Raw genomic sequence first — 21,934 nt, 5'->3', positions numbered from 1 at the left:
CTAGTTCCAGGACAGTCAGGACTATACAGAGAAATCCTATCTAGAAAAACAAGCAAACAAACAAATGAAAAGATAGCTCAGTGGTAAAGCACTCACCGCACAAGCCTGAGAACTGGAGTTTGGATCCCAGAGCCTGTGTTATGCTGGATGAGTGCAGTAGCTAGGCTGGAATTCCAACCTTCAGAAGGCAAAGACAGGATGTGATGGCTATTCTTGGTTGTCAATTTGACTGCATCTGAAATGAACTAAAACCCAAGCAGCTGGGTACATCTGTGAGGGAGTGTTCTTTAACCATTTTAAGTGGGAAGACCCACCTTCAATCTGGCCCAGACTGTCTGCTGGGAGCCTATATAAAGAACATGGGAGAAGGAAGCTTTTGCTTTATGCCTGCTTGCCCTCACACTAGATGACAAGTTCATTACTTCACTAGCATTAGAGCCTACTTCTTCAGGATTCCGGCTTATACCGAAGACTAAACTGAGACATATAGACTCACAGACTAAACAACTATTGGATTCTCTAACTTTCTATTGGGAGATAGTCATTGTTGGAGTAGCTGGACCACATCTGGTAAGCCATTCTAATAAATCACGGTGTGTGTGTGTGTGTGTGTGTGTGTGTGTGTGTGTGTGTGTGTGTGATATCAGTTCTATTCCTCTAGAGAACTCTGACCAATACACAGGGGATTCCCAGAAGAGCCTAGTATGAGTATCGAGACAAGCCACACTGGTGAACTGGTGAGCTCTGAATTTGACTGAGAGACATTGCTTCAATGAATAAGGCAGAGTGATTGAGAATGATTTCTGATTTCAACCTTGGCCTCCAAATGCATGCACACCCACGTGCACACACACCCTCCTACACACACACAAATGGAGGAACAGTGTCTGAAAAAAAATTCCTGGAGTTAAAAGAGGATTACTTGATTGCAACTTCCCATCTAGGTATATACTCAAAAAGGCGCTAAGGATGTAGCTTAGTCAGTAGAGTGCTTGCCTACCATGTATAAGGTCATGGGCTTGATCCCCACCAGACATTGTAGTGTGTGGTGATATTGTGTTCCCCAAAATATTGTACACCCTAATAAACTTATCTGGGGTCAGAGAACAGAACAGCCACTAGACATAGAGGCCAGAAAATGGTGGCACACACGCCTTTAATCCTATCACTTGGGAGGCAGAGATCCATCTGGATCTCTGTGAGTTTAAAGCCACACTGGAAACAGCCAGGCATGGTGACTCGCGCCTTTAATCCCAGGAAGTGAGGGCAGAAAGCAGAAAGGTATATAAGGCGTGAAAACCAGAAGCTAGGCAGGTTAAGCTTTTAGGCTTTTGAGCAGCACAGTTCAGCTGAGAGGCATCCAGTCTGAGGAAACAGGATCAGCTGAGGAATTGGCAAGGAGAGGTGGCTGTGGTTTGTTCTGCTTCTGTGATCTTCCAGCATTCACCCCAATATCTGGCTTCAGGTTTGATTTTATTAATAAGACCTGTTAAGATTCCTGCTACAGTAGTGCATGCCTGTAATCCTGACAGGAGGTAGAGGCAGGAGGATCAAGAATCTCAAGGCTACCTAGTGAGGTCCAGGCGCGCCTGGCAATATAACTTTTCACACTCACAAGTCCACAAAGCCTCACTGCTAGTGAAGCCATACACTCTAGGAATGTAGACAAAGTCTGTGGCATACAGCAGAGGCAGAACACCACTGCAATTTCAAATGTTATCTTCCTTTCCAGAAATGCTCTTCTCCAATTGTGCTATGACACACACAACCCAGCAGGTCTAGTGTGTGCTCAAACTGCTGCCTCTCCTCTAGGCACCAAGCATTCGGGATACCTCTGTGACGGTTGTTAAAAGGCCCCCATGCAAAGACCTCACTTCTCCTGAACTGAACTACAGGAGTCCAACAATGCCTGCAACCCTTCCCCAACTTCCCAAAAGCAGATGCAGGTCCACTTTAGAAATCACTTGCCAAGGAAACCCAGACAAGTTGCAGGTCTGGATGGGGCCCCTGTAGGACTTGGCATTACCTCTGGAGTTATAGTCCTGGCCCTGGGGAGTGATCTCCACCTTTGGTATGACTCAGAATCTCTAACAGGCCAGACAGGCATCTAGTTGATGCAGACAGAGCTGGCACCTTCACAGCAGACCCTGAAGCTAACCTACACTCACTAGCTTCTCACCATGATTCATAAAGCAAAGGCTGTCGCCTTGAAAAACAAAACAATTCCCCCTCTAAAAACTGCTAAAAGAGAATCATCAGTCACTACCTACTGACTGGAATGTCTGTCTCCCAAATGCCCGAGTTAGGTCCTACAGTTGTTAGTCAAGAGGAAGCCCCTTGTGGATGATGGAGACCAAGTAAAGGAAGTGCTCTTGCAGGCAGAAGCCCTCAGAATATCCAACACCAAAACATGCATCTTCACTACGGTGTGGGTGTGCAGCCCTCTCCTTGCAGCACAGATGAAGACTTAGCCTAAAGGACGGGGGAGGAACAGGCATACAAGGTTTCAGTATTAACATGAACAGGACCTCTTAATGCCTAAGTGAGGAGAGTGGACTGCCCTGGGCCCTGAACAAGCCTCTGGGAGCTCATGTGGGCAGCATGTTCCAGAGAAGTGATCTGATGCCAGGGGTGAAAAGTTTACTGCCCCATCTAAAAACTTCCCTATGGGGTTGGAGAGATGGCTTAGCAGTTAAGAGCACTGCCTGCTCTTCCAGAGGTCCCAAGTTCAATTCCAAGCAACCACATGGTTGCTCATAACCACCTGTAATAGGATCTGATGCCCTCTTCTGTATTGCAGGTATACATGTAGATAGAACACTTATATACATCTTTAAAAAAAAAAAAAACAAAAACAAAAACAAAAAACGAAAAACAAAAACCTTCCTTATGGCTAGGGATATAGCTTGGTCAGTAGAATCTATGTTTGGCATGCAAGAAAGCCCTGAGTTCTCTCCTCAATACTACGTAAACCAGGCATGGCCGTAAATGCCTGTAATCCCAGCACTAGAGAGGCGGGGACAGGAGGAACAGAAATTTAAGACGGTACCATTTGCAACTCTCCCCACAAGCAATGTAAGAAGTTCCAATTTCTCCACATCCCTGTGAACATCTCTATCTATGTCTATCTATCTCTATCTATGTAAACATACACAGAGAACTCCATATATCTGTATCTATAGAGAGATACACAGAAAGTTTTCAACAACAGGGGTGGAGGATGGCCAGTGTTCGTGGACCACTTCCACAGGTATAGCCTCCCTTACATGTTCATCACAACCTGATGAATGGAGAAAACAAAAGATGGTATATCTATAGGATGGAATATTCAGCTAGGAATATTCAGAAAGGAACACATGGTTGGGCATGGTGGCATACTCCTGTGATCCCAGCATTTGAGAGGTAAAGATGGGAAATTACTGTATGTTTGAGGCGAGCCTGGTCTACATGTGAATTCTATGCCAGCCAAAGTACATAGTGAAGCTTGTCTAACAACAAAATAGTACTGACAACATGGATGTGAGTGTGTGCATATCTATCCATCCATCCATCCATCCATCCATCCACCCACCCATCCATCCATCCACCCATCCATCCATCTATCTATCTAGAGACAAGGTCTTACTACTTACTACTTACTTACAGGAACTCTATGTAAACCAGGCTAGCCTTGAACTCACAGAGATCCGCCTGCTTTTGCCTACCAAGTGCTGGGATTAAAGTCATGTGTCACCACACCTGCCAACTTTTTTTTTTAAATATATGCCTGTGTATGCCATGTATGTGGAGGTGCCTGCAGAGACCAGAAGACATTGAAAGCCCTGAAGTTGGAGTTAAAAGCAGTTGTGAGGGTGCTGGGAACTGAACGTGGGTCCTCTTGAAGTTCAGGAAGCATTCTTTTTTTTTTTTTAAAGTTATTAATTTTTTTCTTTTTTCTTTTGGCCAAGCATAGTGATGTACAACTTTAACCCCAGCACTCTGGATTCAAATGCATGTGAATCTCTGAATTCGAAGCCAGTCTGGTCTATCCAGAGAACATTTTGGCCTCATTTTTCACAGTATCCAATCACCACCCATATTTTATTGTTTCAGGAAGCATTCTTAACCCCACTTTTTTTTCTTCCCCAAGGTCTCACTATGTAGCCCAGGTTATTCTGGAACTTGTTATGCAGCACAGGCTGTGTTCAAACATGCAATGATCCTCCTGCCTCAGCTTGGTGAGTGCTGTGATTACAACCAGGCTTCGATTGTCAACTTCAATTATACTCAACTCATTAAAAATTAACTAATGCCTGCATGGAATATCAAGAGACACAATCCTGCCCAGCAGTGGTGGTGCACACCTTTAATCCCAGCACTGGGAAGGAAGAGGCAGGCAGATTTCTGTGAGTTCAAGGCCACCCTGTTCTACAGAGCGAGTTCCAGGATAGCCAATGCTGTAAAACCCTGTCTTGAGACAGAGAGAGAAAGAAGAGAGAGAAACATAATCTTGAGAAAAATAATACCCAATGTAAATTTTAGGAGCAGGGAAAAGATACCAGATTCTCAGTCTGAACAAAAACCACTAGGGCACTCTAGTCTGTATGAACTATCAATACTCCATGCTCAGACATCCTATAGGTAAGAAAGTAGCTAATCAGTGCAATTCAACTTCTGACTTCTGAGCATGAGACTTAAAAGCAAGCTAAATAACCTATCGCCATGAGCATAGGCATCCCTGCTTCTGAAGGACTGACAGAGCTCCCATCTCTCTTAACTGGGTTTAGCCATACTCAGAAGGAGCATCACTGAGGTGGTGGAACACACCTGTGGGAGGGCCCCACGAACACCAGCCAGCCCTACCCCACCACCACCCTGTTGTTGAGAACTACTTTCTCATCATGTGTCAGGACTCCAACACTGTCCTGTGTGTGTCATTAGGATGCAGCATGTGCCAACAGCTCTGCATGCTGTTCTCTTACCTCTCAGAGGTCTCAAAGGACAGGCTGGCTTTCTCCTCCTTGTGGTCACTACCACTGCCTGACCGATGCAGGCTCCGGCGGGAGTGTTTACGTCGAGGTTGCTCCCGTTCTGGTGTGTCATCTTGCTCTACAGTCTCACTCTCCACATAAGGGTAGGCTACCAAGTTGATATAACCATCACTGTCTCCCTCAAAACAGACAGAAACCACGCCTGTTGGAGAAAAAGCAGCTGATTAACAAATATCAACACTGGTGGGGGGTCCGTGTCTGCTCCTGCTTTCCCATAGCACATGGACATCACCTGTCCTGACCCAGCTGTGAATCAATTAGGGATCATAGCCAGCAGACATCCGTTTTGCAAAGACAGACAACCATCTTTACCCTCAATCTGCTGCTTACTTTTGAGGATAAATCTATAATTATTTTTGATTCTTACTTCTCCCTTCTGCTTTCAGTGAATGATTTCTGTACCACTCACAAAGAATCTTCTCTAGGTGACATCAAACCAGACAAATTTTAATGCTCTAGGGGTCAGGGACATGGCTCGGCAGTCAAGAGCATTTGTTGCTCTTGCAGAGGACCCAGGCTCATTTCCAGCACGGTGGCTCACAACCGTCTGTTAACTCTGGCTCCAGGGGATCGGAGACCCTCGTCTGGCTCCATAGGCACCAGGGATGCAGGTGGTACACAGACATACCTGCAAACACTCATGCACATAACATAAAAATAAAATTTTTTTCAAAGTGGGGTGGTGGTGACCCACATCTTTAATCTCAGTACTCGGAAGGCAGAGGCAGGTAGATCTCTGTGAATTCAAGGCTGGCTTGGTCTACAGAGTAAGTTCTAGAACAGCCATGACCACACCAAGAAATCCTGTCTCTAAAGGAAAAAAAAAATTTTTTTCAGAAGATACTTTATGAAAAAAATGTAACCCTCCTTCTTTTCAACAGCTTTGAGATGATCCTATCTCATGTCAGTGACATCATTGATCTGTTTTTCTTTTGCCTGACATGTCACCCAAAGAAACAAACTGTCTAGTCCATTAACATTTGATAAACTCAGACAAAAAATTTTCATTACTTATCCTATGTAAAACTAGTTCCTTTTAAAAAGTAGATTCAATAATCTCCCTTTTTATCTTATCATACCCATATCCTCTCTTTTTTCTTGTCATAATAGATTAAATAATCTACCTTTTGTCATTTTTATATCTTCCCCTTTTTCTTTTTAGAGTAGATTCAACTATCTACCCATTTATCCTATTATTTCTTTATCTTTTTTCCTCAGAGTAGATTCAATGATCTACCTCATATCTATATTCTCTCTTTTTTTAAACAAAAACTCTGAATCTAATCTCCTTGTTCAGTTTTTTCCCTGACCATTAACAATTAACTTGTAAACAACCATCATAAACAATGACAATATCTCTAAGTCATGGAACGACCAAAAAAAACACCCACCCCACCTCTTGGGAATGTGGGCATCGTTTTCTTAAAATTACTTCCTGCTTTCTAGGGGTGAAGGCATCTTTAGGGAATCCTGAAAAGAAAATTTTTTGGGTTAACTGTCAAGTCCTGAGAGATTTAGCTGTATCATTTGTCCAGTATTTGCATAATGGGAAAATGTAGGGCTTATCTCAAGTCCTTGCTCGAGTTGTCTATGAATCTGAATCATCTCAGCTAGTCATCTTGAAATTGTCCTGAACAGTTTGTAGTCCAAAGTCAATCTTTCCGTGGTGTTAATCAGCTTAATGGCTTTATCATAGTCCATGTGGAATCATCTTTGTGGGGTCTCATCATCCTTTTGAACATTTCAAAGTTGCTGTTAGGCGTGGTCATGGTTCCCTGCAGAATTTTTGCTTTTTTTGGGGTTTTTGTTTTGTTTTGTTTTGTTTTGTTTTGTTTTGTTTTGTGCCTCCTCTGTGGTTTGGAGCAATCACAGTCTGATAAATGTCTGTCTCTCGGAACTATGAATGTTCTTCCCTAGAAGAGAAAATCTTCACAGCAATTTCTCCCCACCATCCGTCTTGCAAAACTTTTCCAAACTGACCTTTGCCGATGCTTTCTTGTAACACGATGGTCCTGGCAATTCTTCTCTGAACAAGCAGCGGGTAGCAGCATCACTGCAGTCACCAACACGATGAGAAGGAGCCAGCAACTTGGAGCAGCAGCCGCTGCCTCCATGGTCCCACTGCCACTGTTTGTGGCTCAGCTTGGCCCTGCCCGCAGCTTCTCCTTAGCAAGCCTCCTAGGCCGGCCTCAAACTTGGGATCCTCCTGCCTCTGCCTCCTTCAGTAAATCTAACCAGTGTGCTCCACCACAACTGGCTGAGGGTAGCTCAGGTCTGAGCAGGGGCCCACAAGGCCACAGGCAAGTAGCTTTTTCAAGAATTTGTACCACGAATGTTGGGCGCCAGATGTAGCATGAATCTTGTTTTGTTTTATTTTGTTTTTTTTTTTTTTTTTTTGGTTTTTCGAGACAGGGTTTCTCTGTGTAGCTTTGCGCCTTTCCTGGAACTCACTCTGTAGCCCAGGCTGGCCTCGAACTCATAGAGATCCGCCTGGCTCTGCCTCCCGAGTGCTGGGATTAAAGGCGTGCACCACCACCGCCCGGCGTAGCATGAATCTTAAATGGTCTTATTAATAAGAACAAACCTGAAGCCAGGTATTGGGGTGAATGCTGGAAGATCAGAGAAGCAGAACAAGCCACAGCTTCCTCGCCTCGCCAATTCCTCAGCTGATCCTGTTTCCTCAGACTGGAAGCTTCTGTGTCCTTATCCGAATAGATCTCAGCTGAACTGCTTCTCAAAAGCCTGAAAGCTTAACCAGCTCTAGTTCCTGGTCCTCACACCTTATATACCTTTCTGCTTTCTGTCATCACTTCCTGGGATTAAAGGTGTGAGTCACCATGCCTGGCTGTTTCCAGTGTGGCTTTAAACTCACAGAGATCCAGATGGATCTCTGCCTCCCAAGTGATAGGATTAAAGGTGTGTGTGCCACCGTTTTTTTTCTGGCCTCTGTATCTAGTGGCTGTTCTGTTCTCTGACCCCAGATAAGTTTATTAGGGTGCACAATATTTTGGGGAACACAATATCACCACATTTCCCCTTTTTTGTCTAAAATAATAAAAGGTTACAGTCAAGAATTATGTTAACAATGTAATGTGAATTAACATTTGATAAACTCAGACAAAAAATTTTCATTTCTTATCCTATATTAAACAAGTAGTTCCTTTTAAGAAGTAGATTCAATAATCTCCCTTTTTATCTTATCATATCCAACAAACTACCTCCAAGACAGTGCTCATACCAAGTCCTTTCTTTCCATACTGAGCACAGTGCTTTCCTAGCTTCCCATACACAACTTCTACCCTGGAATCTCCAAGGTGAAATGCCTTCCTCTATTTCCCTACTATATCCCATGGAATAATTTGTTCTCTCCCTTTTTTTATTTTTGTTGGGTAGCCCAGGTGGACCTCAAACTCACTATGAAGTGGATGATGACCTTAAACTGTCCTTCCTGCCTCCACTTTCCAAGTGCTAGGGTTGTAACCTGTAGGTGTGCTCGACCACGTCTTTAACTCTCACTAAGTAACCCTGGCCTCTTCCGAATCACAGAGCACAGAGACCCACCTGCTTCTGCCTCCCAGGTGCCAGTATCAAAGGTGTGCGCCACCGCGGCCAGCGACTCTCACTTTTAGTATGCACAAGTGTTCTGCCTGCATGTACGCAGGTGTTTCGCACAAAGCCAGGCAAGGGCATCAGATCCCTGGAACTGGAGTTACAGGTGGTCGAGAGCCTTCGTGTAAAGAACAGGGACCAAACCTTTGCAAGAACAGGAAGTACTCTTAACTGCTAAGCCAATTCTCTAGCTCCTAGTCTATTTGTCAACCAAATTAGTTTCTTCCAGATCATGACCAAAAGAGATAAAACAGAAACAATACCCAGAAATGTAATCAAGAAGGTTTTTGTTTTTTGGTTTTTTTTTGTTGTTTTTGGGGTTTTTTTGCAGCTGAGGATTGAACCCAGGGCCTTGAGCTTGCCTAGCAAGCGCTCTACCACTGAGCAAAATCCCAACCCTAAGACGTTTTTTAAAAAACGAAAAGCCAACAATAAAGCAACTCTCTGTCTAACTTCCATATCTCATCTAGGGTCCATCCAGGGCACTCTACTTTTACCCTCTTGCTGTGTACAACTGGCTCTGTACTCTACAATGAGCGAATGAGATACACTTACAAACGTGTCAATATGCCAGACCAAGAGTGTTCTCATCCACTCATTTCCTTCTCTAGGCCAGCACTGTACCAGTCTCTGGGGCCTATTAGAAGAAAACTCCTTCCAAATCAAAGGAATGGATTATTTCCTCTTTACATCTTATATATTGCTCAAACTCATGCCTCAGAGCGTTTCCCATGCACAATCTGTCCATGTATATTATTACATGACTGTCTCTCTGGCAGGCTGTCACCACTGTCTTTGGAATTGGTTCAAGGTTAAACACCCTCCAGTGTACAGTCTTACCTTCTGGGAGTTCCCTCACACTCTACTCTTGACTGTCCCTAGCACTATCACACACTTTGAGAGAAGAACCACTCTATCAGTCTCCATTTTCCCATCTTGATTTATTCTTTGTGTGGCTAGAACATATCTTCAGGAATTCCCTAAGAAAATTCTGCGACGTCAATTCTCTGAATCCTTTGTTCAAGTAATAGTTTAGCTGAAGAAAGAGTTCTATGCTTGCTGCAAATGCAATTTTATGTTTTCCTTTCCAACTCAGATGTATCAGCACAGGCTAGAACTCCCAGTAAAGTGCTGACTAGGAATGGAGGGGCGTAGACAAGCTTGTCTCAGTCCTTGGTATCAAGGGAGGTGTTGCTTCAACACTATGTACAAAGGTAGCCACAGATGCCTCCATCATGAGAAAGATACTTCCTTCCATATCTATCTTTAGCTTTTGCCAAGTAAATAAACATATACAAAACAATTACAAATTGCAAGAAGTGAAGAAACTAGATGAGGGTCTGTAATTGCAAATGATGATACCTCCAGAGCACAGCATTTAGCACATTTAGCATTGAGGGATGAGAAGAGCTGTGGACAAGAGGAAACACAATCCCAAGTACAAGTAAACGCAGGGTCAAAACAAAACACCACCATAAAAACCCAAGCCAGAACTGTCTAAAAACTGCCTTAACTCTTTTTACCAATCAAAAAACAGGCTCTGGAGATCAGTGGGTAGAATGCTTCCTAGCATTCTCAAAAAACAAAGGAATAGAAAAATGATTCAGTGGTCGAGTGCTTGCCTAGTCCATTCAAAGCCCTAGGATCAATCCCCAGTACTGTAAAAAACAAAACAAAACAGAAAAGGTAAATACAGAATTGCCATAAAATCTTAAGTATGCACATCAGAACTGAACAGTAGGACTCAGATCTTTGTACACAGCACCATTAGTCACAACAGCCAAAAGAAGGAAGCAACATGAATGTTACTAAACCTGCCATTTTTTTTTTTTTTTTTTGGTTTTTCGAGACAGGGTTTCTCTGTGTAGCTTTGCGCCTTTCCTGGGATTCACTTGGTAGTCCAGGCTGGCCTCGAACTCACAGAGATCCTCCTGGCTCTGCCTCCCGAGTGCTGGGATTAAAGGCGTGCGCCACCACCGCCCGGCTAACCTGCCATTTTTTAATTTTTATTTTATGTATATGTATGTGTTTGTGCCTGAGTGCATGTTGATGCACCACATGCATGCAGTACCCACAGAGGTCAGAAGAGGATGTCAGATCTTCTGAAACTGGAGTTACAGATGGTTATAGCCTCCACGTGGGTGCTGGGAATTGAACCTGGGTCCTCTAAAAGAGCAACAAGCACTCTTAACCACCAAGCCATCTCTCCACCTCTCATTAAAAAATTTTAAGAGGGCCTGCGATGGCTCAGTGGGTAAAGGAACCTGTGGCCAGGTCTGATGGCATAAGCTCAATCCCTGGAGCCCACATGGTGGCAGGAGAAAAGCCATTCCTGAAAGCTGCCTTCTGTCTTCTGCATGTATACCATGGTACAAAAGTTTTGTTTTGCTATTAAATTTTGTTTTATTTGTGGCCCTGGGAATCAAACCTAGGACCTCACTCACATTACACAAGCACTCTATCACTGAGCTACAACCCTAGCCCCCATATGCAATTCACACACATGCTATGAAATAGATGGACCTTAAATACACACTAAGTGAAATTAGCCAGGTACAAAATGACAATAAGTGTACAATTTCATTTCTATGAAAAAGCTACATTATTTTGTAGAGAAAGTAGACTCAGGGTTACCAGGGCTCAGTTACAGGCAGAACAGGGAGGGGTTTTTTTTGTTGTTGTTTTTAAAGATTTTATTTATTTATTATGTATATAGCATGTATGACTGCATGCCAGAAGAGGGCACCAGATCTCATTACAGATGGCTGTGAGCCACCATGTGGTTGCTGGGAATTGAACTCAGGACCTCTGGAAGAGCAGTCAGTGCTCTTAACCTCTGAGCCATCTCTCCAGCCCGAGGTTTTTATTTAGTATGTTCTGAGTATTTGTTTCACAATGAACAGTTGTTATAGCTACACAACCTTGTGAATGTAACTAATGCCATTAAATTATACATTAAAATGGTAAACTTTATATTATGTATTTTCCCATAATAGTTTTTCAGAGTTAAAGAATCAAAAGTCAGCCAGGTGGTGGTGGCAAACACCTTTAATCCCAGCACTCGAGAGACAGAAGCAGATAGATCTCTGTGAGTTCAAGGCCAGCCTGGTCTACAGAATAAGTTCCCAGACAGCAAGGGCTACACAAAGAAATCCTGTCTCAAAAAACCAAAAAAAAGAAAAAAGAAAAAAAAAAATCAAAATCAAAACTCAACTCTTACTTGGCTTGTTCTAAATTGAAATTCCCCTAAATAAAACATGTTAACATGATTAAAATCATAATTAAATTATTTAATTTTTGAAAGACATATTCACTTTTATGTGTATGAATGTTTTGACAACATGTATTTATGTATTTAAGTACACCCAATGCATGCAGTACTGAGAAGAGTAACATTAAATTCCCTGGAACTGGAGTTACAGGCAGTTGTGAGCCACCATGTGGGAGCCACCAGGTGTCTGCAAGAGCAGCCCATGCTCATATTCCCTAAGCCATCTCTCCACTCTGGTTTTAAACAATATTACAAGGACTGGAAGAGATAGCTTAGCAATTAAGAGTGTCTACTGTACATCAGGAGGATCAAAGTTCAGATCTCAGCACCCACATAACAAGCCTGGAGTCCCACAAACACTTATTAGTTCAGAGTAATACAACACCCGTTGGTAAGCATACACACACACACACACCCCTGTAATGACAAGAGCCTCAATGGTCTATATCTATCAATTTATTAAGGGGTTCTACAGGGAAAACAGACTCACTGATACAGGATAGGTAAATCTAGTTGCAGAGTCCTTGGAAAGCTGGGGACCGATCACACACTGCTTTGTGACACCTTCATCACCCAAAGAGCGCAACCCCCTTTCTTCTCCCCGATATCTGGTCTGATATGTGGCCTGATAGAGGTAGTGCTTAAAAGGGAGGAGAAAGGGGGTCGAGCTCTTTTGGTGGTGAAGACTGATCAGGTGTCGTGAAGCAGCATACCATGTCTGTCGGCACACCTCCATGTCCCACCATGATGATAAAGGACTAAACCTCTGAAACTGTAAGTCATCCGCAATTAAATGCTTTCCTTTTTAAGAGTTGCAGTGGTCATGGTCTCTTCACAGCAATAGAACACCGACTAAGACAACTGGATAGGCCAAGTATAGTGATGCATGCCTTTGATCCTGGCATTCAGGAGGCAGAGGCAGGTGGATCTCTGTGAGTTCAAGGTCAGCCTGTCCTACATAGTGAGTTCTAGGACATCTAGAGCTACATAACAGATAACAGAACCTTGTCTTAAAAAATAAGAAAGAAAAACGAAAAAACGGGCCAGATAGTAATTAATGTACATACAGATAGTAATTAATGTACATACAGATAGTAATTAATGTACATACAGAACGCAAAGATCAGATGCTAAGAGGGAGAGAGACGGCTCAGGGGTTAAGAGCACTGACTGATGTTACAAAGGACCCAGGTTCAATTCCCAGGCTGTCCAGTGTCTGATCATGCCAAGATTAAAAAAAAAAAAAGATGCTAAAGTGGCCTGACTCCAATAGTCACTGAGTTCTTTCTGTTTGATAAAATTAGCTCTTACTTTTTTTTTTTCCCCAAGACAGGGTTTCTCTGAAGCTTTGGTGCCTTTCCTGAAACTCGTTCTGTAGACCAGGTTGGCCTCGACCTCACAGAGATCTACCTGCCTCTGCCTCCTGAGTGCTGAGATTAAAGGTATGTGCCACTATGCCCAGCTAAAATTAGCTCTTATCTTAAAACAGTTCCACATGTTAAAACTTCAGAGCATCAGAATATTCCATAAACACAGTATTCCATAAACACATTTCTCCAGCACACACAGACACAGCACTGCACCATGCCCTTGCCAGCTGTCCAATTACTTTAAAGCCTGGAAAGTACCCCTCTATCCTCCTCAGGGACCAAAGACTGTCCCTTTCTCCCCTAGATTTGTGTGGCAAACAAGGGACTCCTTGACCACGGGCTTTTCTCTATCAACGGTCTTCTTGCTGTGAATGTTTCTCAGCTTTACTATCAATTAACTCAATTTTCATGATCTAAAAACCTTCCTGAGAATTTCAGTTTCTAATCTTGCCTAAGAGAATTGAGATAACAGAGAACTACCAACACATCACAGGGCAAACAAGACAAGGACAACTGAGCCCAAAGCCTGTCAAAGATTGCTAGGCTCACAAAAAGGACCACTGACTGACCTTTGTACTCAGGGGTGAATTCCTTCATTTCAGGAGGGAGAGACTCATAGAAGCGCTGTTCCCGGGAGATGAGAGGTTTGCACACAGTGTGATCGTCGTACCGCATCATGCTGCTGTGTCCGCCCACCTGATGGATGAAGGGCTCCAGGAGGACTCCTCGGTCTCCGGCCCGACTTGCGTTCTTGCCATACTGCCCCACTTCCATGGTTTGACAAACACACATTGCGTTGGGGGCCGGTTGCACACTGATGGCAGACGATGCAGCTCATGGACCACAGAAGGAGAGCTAGTTGATCCTGGCTAGTGGGAGGCCAATGGTCAGAGTCCGCTTAGCTTATTTTTCTGTTCTAGAAAGAAGAAGACAGGAAATCAAGAAAAGGAATCAAAACATCTGGCGAGTCAGTGTCCCTGCTGTGTCTCATGCCACTACCGGCGGGTAACAGACAGCTGGAAACTTCCTAAAGTGACGCAGCTTTGGTCTCTTCCACCCACTATTCTGTGTGCACAAGCTCTCCTACAACTCCAAGCACTCTGAGAATTTTACTTCAGAGATATACCATGTCACAACCATCAAGATGACAACAAACCCAGTTAGGTACCCTTCCAAGAGGAAAGGATCAGAAAAACAGTCACAGCAGTATGCTCTGTTCAGGGTCTCATCCTGACTCAAGGGAAGGGTTTGGGTTCTGTTTGCATTCTAAACATGAAGCGCACAACTCAGTGGCATTAAGTGCATTCACACTGCTGCACAACCACTGCCATCATCCATCCACCTAAAGAGCATGGGCGTCCATCATCCACACTGAAATCTGAGCCAGTTTCATTTTTATGTTTATTTTTCTAGGAAAGAGTTTCCCCACATCACCCAGGATGGCCCTAAATTTGCTCTTCTCAAGAGAAGAGTTTTTACCTCAAACACCAGGTCATGCTAGTTTCAAAACTTCTCTGCTGAAGGTACAAGGGAAAAGCCTTTCTGACAGGTTGTAAAAATAATTTAAAATAATTTTTGTTTGTTTTTTTCCGGGGGGGGGGGGGGGTGTCCTCTCTGTGTAGCTCTGGCTGTCTTGGAACTAGCTCTGTAGATCAGCCTAGTCTGGAATTCAGAAATCTGTCTGCCTCTACCTCCTCAGTGCTAGAATTTAAAGGTATGCACCACCATGCCTGACCGTTTAAAACAATTTTTAAAGATATTTTATTTGCCGGGCAGTGGTGGCGCACACCTTTAATCCCAGCACTAGGGAGGCAGAAGCAGGTGGATCTCTGTGAGTTTGAAGTTCGAGGACAGCCTGGTCTACAGAGCGAGATCGAGAACAGGCACCAAAACTACACAGAGAAACCCTGTCTTGAAAAACAAAACAAAAACAAAACAAAATATTTTTTTTTTTGCTTTCCCCCAAAGGAATTCAGATTTCAGATTCTTCTATTTTAAATCTGGGGCTGCTGATCTATGGCCATGTCTAGTACCACAGCATTTCCCTTGCCACTGTACCAACCACTGGAACAGAGAGTTCTTTGTATTCGACTAGCTTCTCTCTAAAGTTAGTTTTTCTTTCCCTCAAGAAAGTTAAAATCCAGGGCTGGAGAGATGGCTCAGAGGTTAAGAGCACAGGCTGCTCTTAAAGAGGACCCAAGTTCAATTCCCAGCACCCACATGGCAGCTCACAACTGTCTGTAACTCCAGTTCCAGGGGATGAGACTCCCTTACATAGCCATAAATGTAGGCAAAAACACCAATGCACATAAAAATAAAATAAAATTTTTAAAAAAGTTAAAATCGGGCTGGAGAGATGGCTCAAAGGTTAAGAGCACTGGCTGTTCTTCCAGAGGTCCTGAGTTAATTCCCAGCAACCACATGATGGCTCACAACCATCTGTAATGAGATCTGGTGCCCTCTTCTGGCCTGCAGGTATACATGCAGACAGAACACTGTATACATAATAAATAAATAAATCTTAAAAAAAAAAAAGGGTATGTGTGCATAATAAAAAGTAAAAGTTCCTTAAAAAAAGAAGTTAAAATCCTTTCCACTTCCTTAATACCAAATTTCCTTTTTTTTTAATGCTCTTATTCTTTTTCACACACTACATCCAAACTGAAGCTCTACAGCCTCCACTCCTCCTAGCCCCTCCAACTCTCCTTCCCCCAGATCAACTCCTCCATTTTCCTTCAAAAGAAAAGCCAGTCTCCCAGGGATAGCCACCAAATATGGCCTAACAAGGCACAGTAATACTGGGCACAAACCCTCCTATCAATATTGGATGAGGCACGCCCTCCCCCCAGCAGGAGAAAAAAGAGAGCCCCAGGCAAGAGTCCACCTAAGAGTAAGGCTGACATGCTAAGGTAGTCATGGTAAGTAAGAGCAGCATTCAGAGGGCTTGAGAGTCCTAGGAAATCACAGACCATCTCTGCTTCTATGCTAGAGATTAGTCATCTGCCACACAGAAGAGACAGCATAGTTTGTTCCAATCATCACTTCCGTCCCTGGGATTTATATTAAAATAGCTGAAATCTTGTCAGTGTTTAGGAATGGATTGTGGTCGTAGACTTCCACTGTTCTGCCTCTGAGCTTATTATGTACCTTGAACTACAAAAGATACAACAGAGTCCATTTGTCCTGTGTTTGTTTTAAAACACTTTGAGTTTACATTTTAAGATAAATGCTAGGTGTGATGGCTTACACCTGCAATCCCCACACTCTGGAGGCTGAGGCTGGAGATCACAGTCAACCTGGCCAGAGTAAAATTCTGCCTCCAAAAAACCCAAAAAAGGCCAGGGGGTTAGCCTCCACTAGGAGTTTAAGAAGCCAGTCTGACTGTATACGACCTATTTTTGTTGTTTTAGACTATCAGTATATATTATAGGAAAGGCTCTGGTTCCCAAGAGGACTAAAATTACCATCACAATCCTCTAGGTCAGCGGTTCTCAACCTTCTTAATGCTGTGACCCTTTAACACTGTTCCTCATGTCTTGGTAACTCCCAACCACAAAATTCTTTTCTTGCTGTGGGATGTTCTGTATGGCAAATGTGTTGCTCTGATTGGTTGGTAAATAAAACACTAATTGGCCAGTAGTCAGGCAGGAGGAAGTGTAGGCGGGACAAGGAGGAGAATAAAGCTGGGAAGTGGAAGGCTGAGTGAGAGACACTGCCAGCCGCCACGATGACAAATAGCATGTGAAGATGCTGGTAAGCCACGAGCCACGTGGCAAGGTATAGATTAATGGAAATGGATTAATTTAAACTGTAAGAACAGTTAGCAAGAAGCCTGCCACGGCCATACAGTTTGTAACCAATATAAGTCTCTTGTGTTTACTTGGTCGGGTCTGAGGCTGTGGGACTGGCAGGTGAGAGAGATTCGTCCTGACTGTGGGCCAGGCAGGAAAACTCTAGCTACATTTTCTTTCTCTCTCTTTTTTTTTTTTTTTTTTTTTTACAAAATTCTTTTCGAGTTCCAGGACAGGCTCCAAAGATACACAAAGAAACTCTGCCTCAAAAAAAAAAAAAAAAAATCTTTTCATTGCTACTTCATAGCTGTAATTTGCTACTGTTATGAATCATAATGTAAATATGATATGCAAATGATCTTAGGTGGCCCCCATGAAAGGGTCCTTAAACCAACCCCTCAAATGGGTCGCAACCCACAGGTTGAGAACCGCTGCTCTAGGGAGGTACAAAGAAACTTACATTTCCTTGGTTTATTTATCTTTTTCTGTCTGTCCCTGAGCACCACTCTTCTCACCTTCCTGTTTCTGTCTGCTTTGGTATTTCCTCCTTGTCACCTCCTCTCTCAATTTTGCAGTCTCAAGACTCAGGCCTCTGTCATCTTTCACCCAACACCACACTCCCACCCACCAGCCTATTACCATAGGAAAACTTACCAGGAACAAAACACAGCTCAACGCTCACCTCTCTCCTCACTAGAACCCGTTACCTGCAGTCTGCCCAATCTCAACTCCGCTTTTACAGGTGCTCGCATCAAAACCTAACGGTTGTCTCCTCCTAGCCTTCCATGAGGTGCTCTTCCGGATCCACCCTCAGAGAACACGAGGTCTCAACAGCTTCGTACTTCCAATGCTACAGTCCTGGTATGATCAATAGCTCTCATTTCTAAATGTTCTGACTGTATTGTGCCAGCCTTTCAGATGTCTTGTTCTCAAAACAGCAACCCTAGTTATTATAGTAAAATAGGAGTAAGAACATGTGAGTTCTATATTGAAAATGCTGCAATTAGAGGTGGTAGCCCACTCTAATTCCAACACTTGAGAGGCAGAGGCAGGTGGATCTCTGAGTTCAAGGCCAGCCTGGTCTACACAGTGAGTTCCAAGACAGCCAGGACTTTTACAAAGAGAAACCCTGTCTCAAAACAAAAACAAAAACCAAACAAAAAAAACTCATCTCAAAACAAAACAAAAAACAAAAGAAAAAAAGAAAATGCTGCAATGGTCTCCATCTCATACAGAATAAAAGCACAATTTACTATACCTAACCAGAGCCCATAGACAGCCACTCCCTCATCACCCCCACTTTTCATACTTCATATCCTACCCCTCTTGTATTTACTCATCCCATTCTAGCCATACTGGTCCATGGTGTTCCTCAAACACACAAAACTTATTAGCACTAGCTATTCCCTCTACCCAAACATCCTGCCAAGCTTAACCCCCTACCACCTTCAAGTGTTTGAACTGGGGAACCAATAGCTCAGCAGTTAAGAGTGTGCAATGTTCTTGGAAAGAACTGGAGAGTCCCAGCATCCAGGTCAGCTGGCTCCCAACTGCCTGTGCCTCCAGCTCCAGGAGGGTCTGACACTGCTGATCTACACTGTATCCTGCATTCATTTGCACAGAACCACACACACACATACACACAAAGACCAACCATTTTTAAATCTTTGAACTGGGCAAGAGAGCTCAGTGGGTAAAGGGCTTGACAACCTGTGTTCAATACCCAGAAACCTCATAAAGATCCAAGGAGGGAAACCACACCAGAGCTGTCCTCTGACTTACACACACACACACACACACACACACACGCGCGCGCGCGCGCGCGCGCGCGTCTCTCCTCTCTCTCTCTCTCTCTCTCTCTCTCTCTCTATCTCTCTCTCTCTCTCTCTCTCATGCACACACATACTCGGTGGTATGTACCCTGCTCCATCATACAATAAATTTCTTAAGAATTTAGTTTTTAAACTGTTTGGCATGGTGGCACATGTAGTGGTAGGGCCTTTAATCCCAACACTGGGGAGGCTGTGGCAGGAAGATATCAAATCTGAGATTAGTCTAGGCAGTTTACCAATACCTTCTTTTCTTTCTCCTCTCTCTCTCTCTCTCTCTCTCTCTCTCTCTCTCTCTCTTTTTTTTTTTTCCGAGACAGGGCTTCTCCAAACAGTTCTGGCTATCCTGGATCTCACTCTGTAGTCCAGGCTGGCCTCAAACTCACAGAGATCCACCTGCCTCTGTCTCCCAAGTGCTAGGACTAAAGGCATGTGCTACCACCGCCCAGCTACCAAGACTTTTTTTCAAACAAATACTTTAAAAGGGGCTAAAGGTAGGCGGGGAGATGGTCAGAGGGTAAAGTAGCATGTGTCTAACCCCAGTGCTCCTAAGGACACAGCCACAGAAATGGCAGGCAGACAGGAGAAGGCCTGGAAGCTCACGGTGGCCAGCTAATTGGGTGTACACAACAGCAAACAAGAACCTGTCTCAAACAAGGTAGGAGGTAGGACCAACACCAGAAATTTTACTCTAACTTCTCTAACCTCCACACAAGCACCATAATATGAACACATGTGCCCATACTCAACACATACACACATGTATCATACACACATACATGACACGCACCTAATTTTTTTAAAGACTGGAGGGAGTCGAGTTGCAGCTCATTCAGCAGAGTGCCTGCCTAGTATTCACGGAGCCCTGTTTATGTAATCCAGGCTTGGTGGCTCATGCCTGTAATCGCAGCACCCAGGAGATTGAGGCAGCAGGTTAACTTTGTTAACTTTGTCATCAAAGTTAACCTGAGATATATAAGAACCCCATCTCAAATTAGGGGCAGAGGGCTGGGAATATACCTCAGTGATAGAGTGCTTGTCTAGCATACGTAAGATCTTAGGTTTCCCGGGCGGTGGTGGCGCACGCCTTTAATCCCAGCACTCGGGAGGCAGAGCCAGGCGGATCTCTGTGAGTTCGAGGCCAGCCTGGGCTACCAAGTGAGTTCCAGGAAAAAGGCGCAAAGCTACACAGAGAAACCCTGTCTCGAAAAACAAAAAAAACAAAAAAAACAAAAACAAAACAAAACAAAACAAAACAAAAAAAAAACAAAAAAAACAAAAAAAAAGATCTTAGGTTCAATCCTTACTACTACAGAAAGACTTTGATTAATGTCTCTTTCATAATAAGATATACCAGTACCTTGCCAACTTAACCATAACTTACCTGCATTCTACTTTCCATTTAAGCGTGTTTTTCCTTTGTTCTGGGCTGGGTGGTGGTCCTGAAGACTAAAGTCAGGACGATGTATGCTAGGCAAGCACTCTAGCCATGGATCTGCACCCCAACCCCTTTCTCATGGCTTCATCTCCTATCCTACATATTGTACACTGAAGATACCTACTGTCTTATTACCTGTTATTATAGGGCAAGCTCCATGAAGGTAAGGCCCTTTGTCTATTTTGTTCATTACGTATTATTCTAAGTATGCAGAGCAATTCCTGGCACAGGACAGTTACATAATAAATATAGCTAAGTAAACAAACATATATTTATACATGATCACAGCCCAAAGGCTGAGAAGTGATAAAAAAAAAATGTGTGTGCTTATAAAGTATAAATAGGTATATGCAACAGAATAAGTATATAACATGAAAAATGTTTATGGAGGAGTAAAAATTATTTTTTGTTTTTAATATTAGGGCTTACTGCCTGGCTTGGTGGCACGATCATTTAATCTCAGTACTCAGAGGCAGAGACAGGCAGATTTCTGTGGACTGGAGCCCAGCCTGGTCTATATAGGGAGTTCCAGGTCAGCCAGGGTTACATAGTAAGGCTTGGTCTCAAAAAAAGACAACAACAAAACATTAGAGACAATAAAACATTTTGTTTGAGACAGTCTTAGTCTGTAACCAAGGCCAGGCTGGCCTGGAACTTACTACGAAGTCCAGGATGGCCTTAAACTAAGGGACTATTCCTCCTACCCTAGACTCCTGAGAACTAGAGTATAGACATCACCCATCTCTACCAAAACCAGAACAAAAAAGTAAAATGGCTTTTACAAAGAACAAAGTATATCGGCTATGTGACAAAATTCCAAACCAGCAACAAAGGAAATATAAAATTCTGTGCAGACTCTAAAAAAGATTTGATAAGTGAATCAAAAACAAGTTTAAATGTAGCCAGATAAGAATAGCATAAAGAACAAAAGCTGTAACAAAATATGTTTCAAACAAGGAGCCATATAAAAGATCCTACTGAACAAAACTTAGGAGACACAAAGGAAATGATTGGGAGTTTTTGTTTTGGGTGTTTTTAGCTTTTATTTTTCTTGTCTGATTTCATTCAACAACAGACAAGCCTAGAAAGTGGCAGTGAATAAAAAGTCCTGGCAAACAACAGAAACTGTGATGAGCTTTGGTTGCAAACAAGGTCAGGGTATTTTAAGAACCAGGAAAACAGTCTCCACTGCAATCGCAAGGCTAATACCTGGTCCCAGCATTCCTAGTCAGAGGACAGACTCAGAGCAGCAGGCTTATACTCAAAGCTCAGAATTTGGAACTCTGTGGCCAAATATTTTTTATGGTCTCAGATTAACCCCTATATTTGCTAGGCAATACTTTTTATTAACCGAAGCATGCTTGGTCTCTTCATATTTTACAGGCAAATTTGCAAATCACACCAAAAATTTATTCATAAATCCAGCATTTCTATTACTTCTTTTAAAACAAAATGCATCAGGGCTAGAGGTACATGTGGCTCATTTGGTAAAGTACATGCCTAGCATGTGTGAGTCCCTGGGGTCAATCCCTAGCACAACAAAGTAAATTAACTATATCACTTAGGCAGTGAAAGTATCATGACAGATTATCACAT

The 21,934-nt window shown here is 43.2% G+C and overlaps 1 protein-coding gene across 5 annotated transcripts in view; it reads right to left on the bottom strand.

Moving 5' to 3' along the window:
• Ip6k1 (inositol hexakisphosphate kinase 1) overlaps nucleotides 1-21,934 on the bottom strand; it is a 52,614-nt gene that overhangs the window by 9,874 nt on the left and 20,806 nt on the right. For 3 of the 5 annotated variants that reach the window (XM_059268626.1, XM_059268625.1, XM_059268627.1), the window contains exons 2-3: nucleotides 13,977-14,196; nucleotides 4,962-5,172 (exon numbers count right to left, since the gene is read on the bottom strand). In XM_059268626.1, the coding sequence (XP_059124609.1) occupies nucleotides 4,962-5,172; nucleotides 13,977-14,118 (353 nt within the window). In that variant the 5' untranslated portion in view covers nucleotides 14,119-14,196. Of the gene's footprint in view, nucleotides 1-4,961; nucleotides 5,173-13,849; nucleotides 14,197-21,934 lie in introns of those variants that run through there. The other 2 variants (XM_059268628.1, XM_059268624.1) reach the window with 2 other exon arrangements.

This window comes from Peromyscus eremicus, chromosome 7 (genome assembly GCF_949786415.1).
Source record: "Peromyscus eremicus chromosome 7, PerEre_H2_v1, whole genome shotgun sequence".
NCBI lineage: Eukaryota > Metazoa > Chordata > Mammalia > Rodentia > Cricetidae > Peromyscus > Peromyscus eremicus.
The sequence above is the reverse complement of the archived record's forward strand: the minus strand, read 5'-3'. Positions and strand labels throughout refer to the sequence as shown.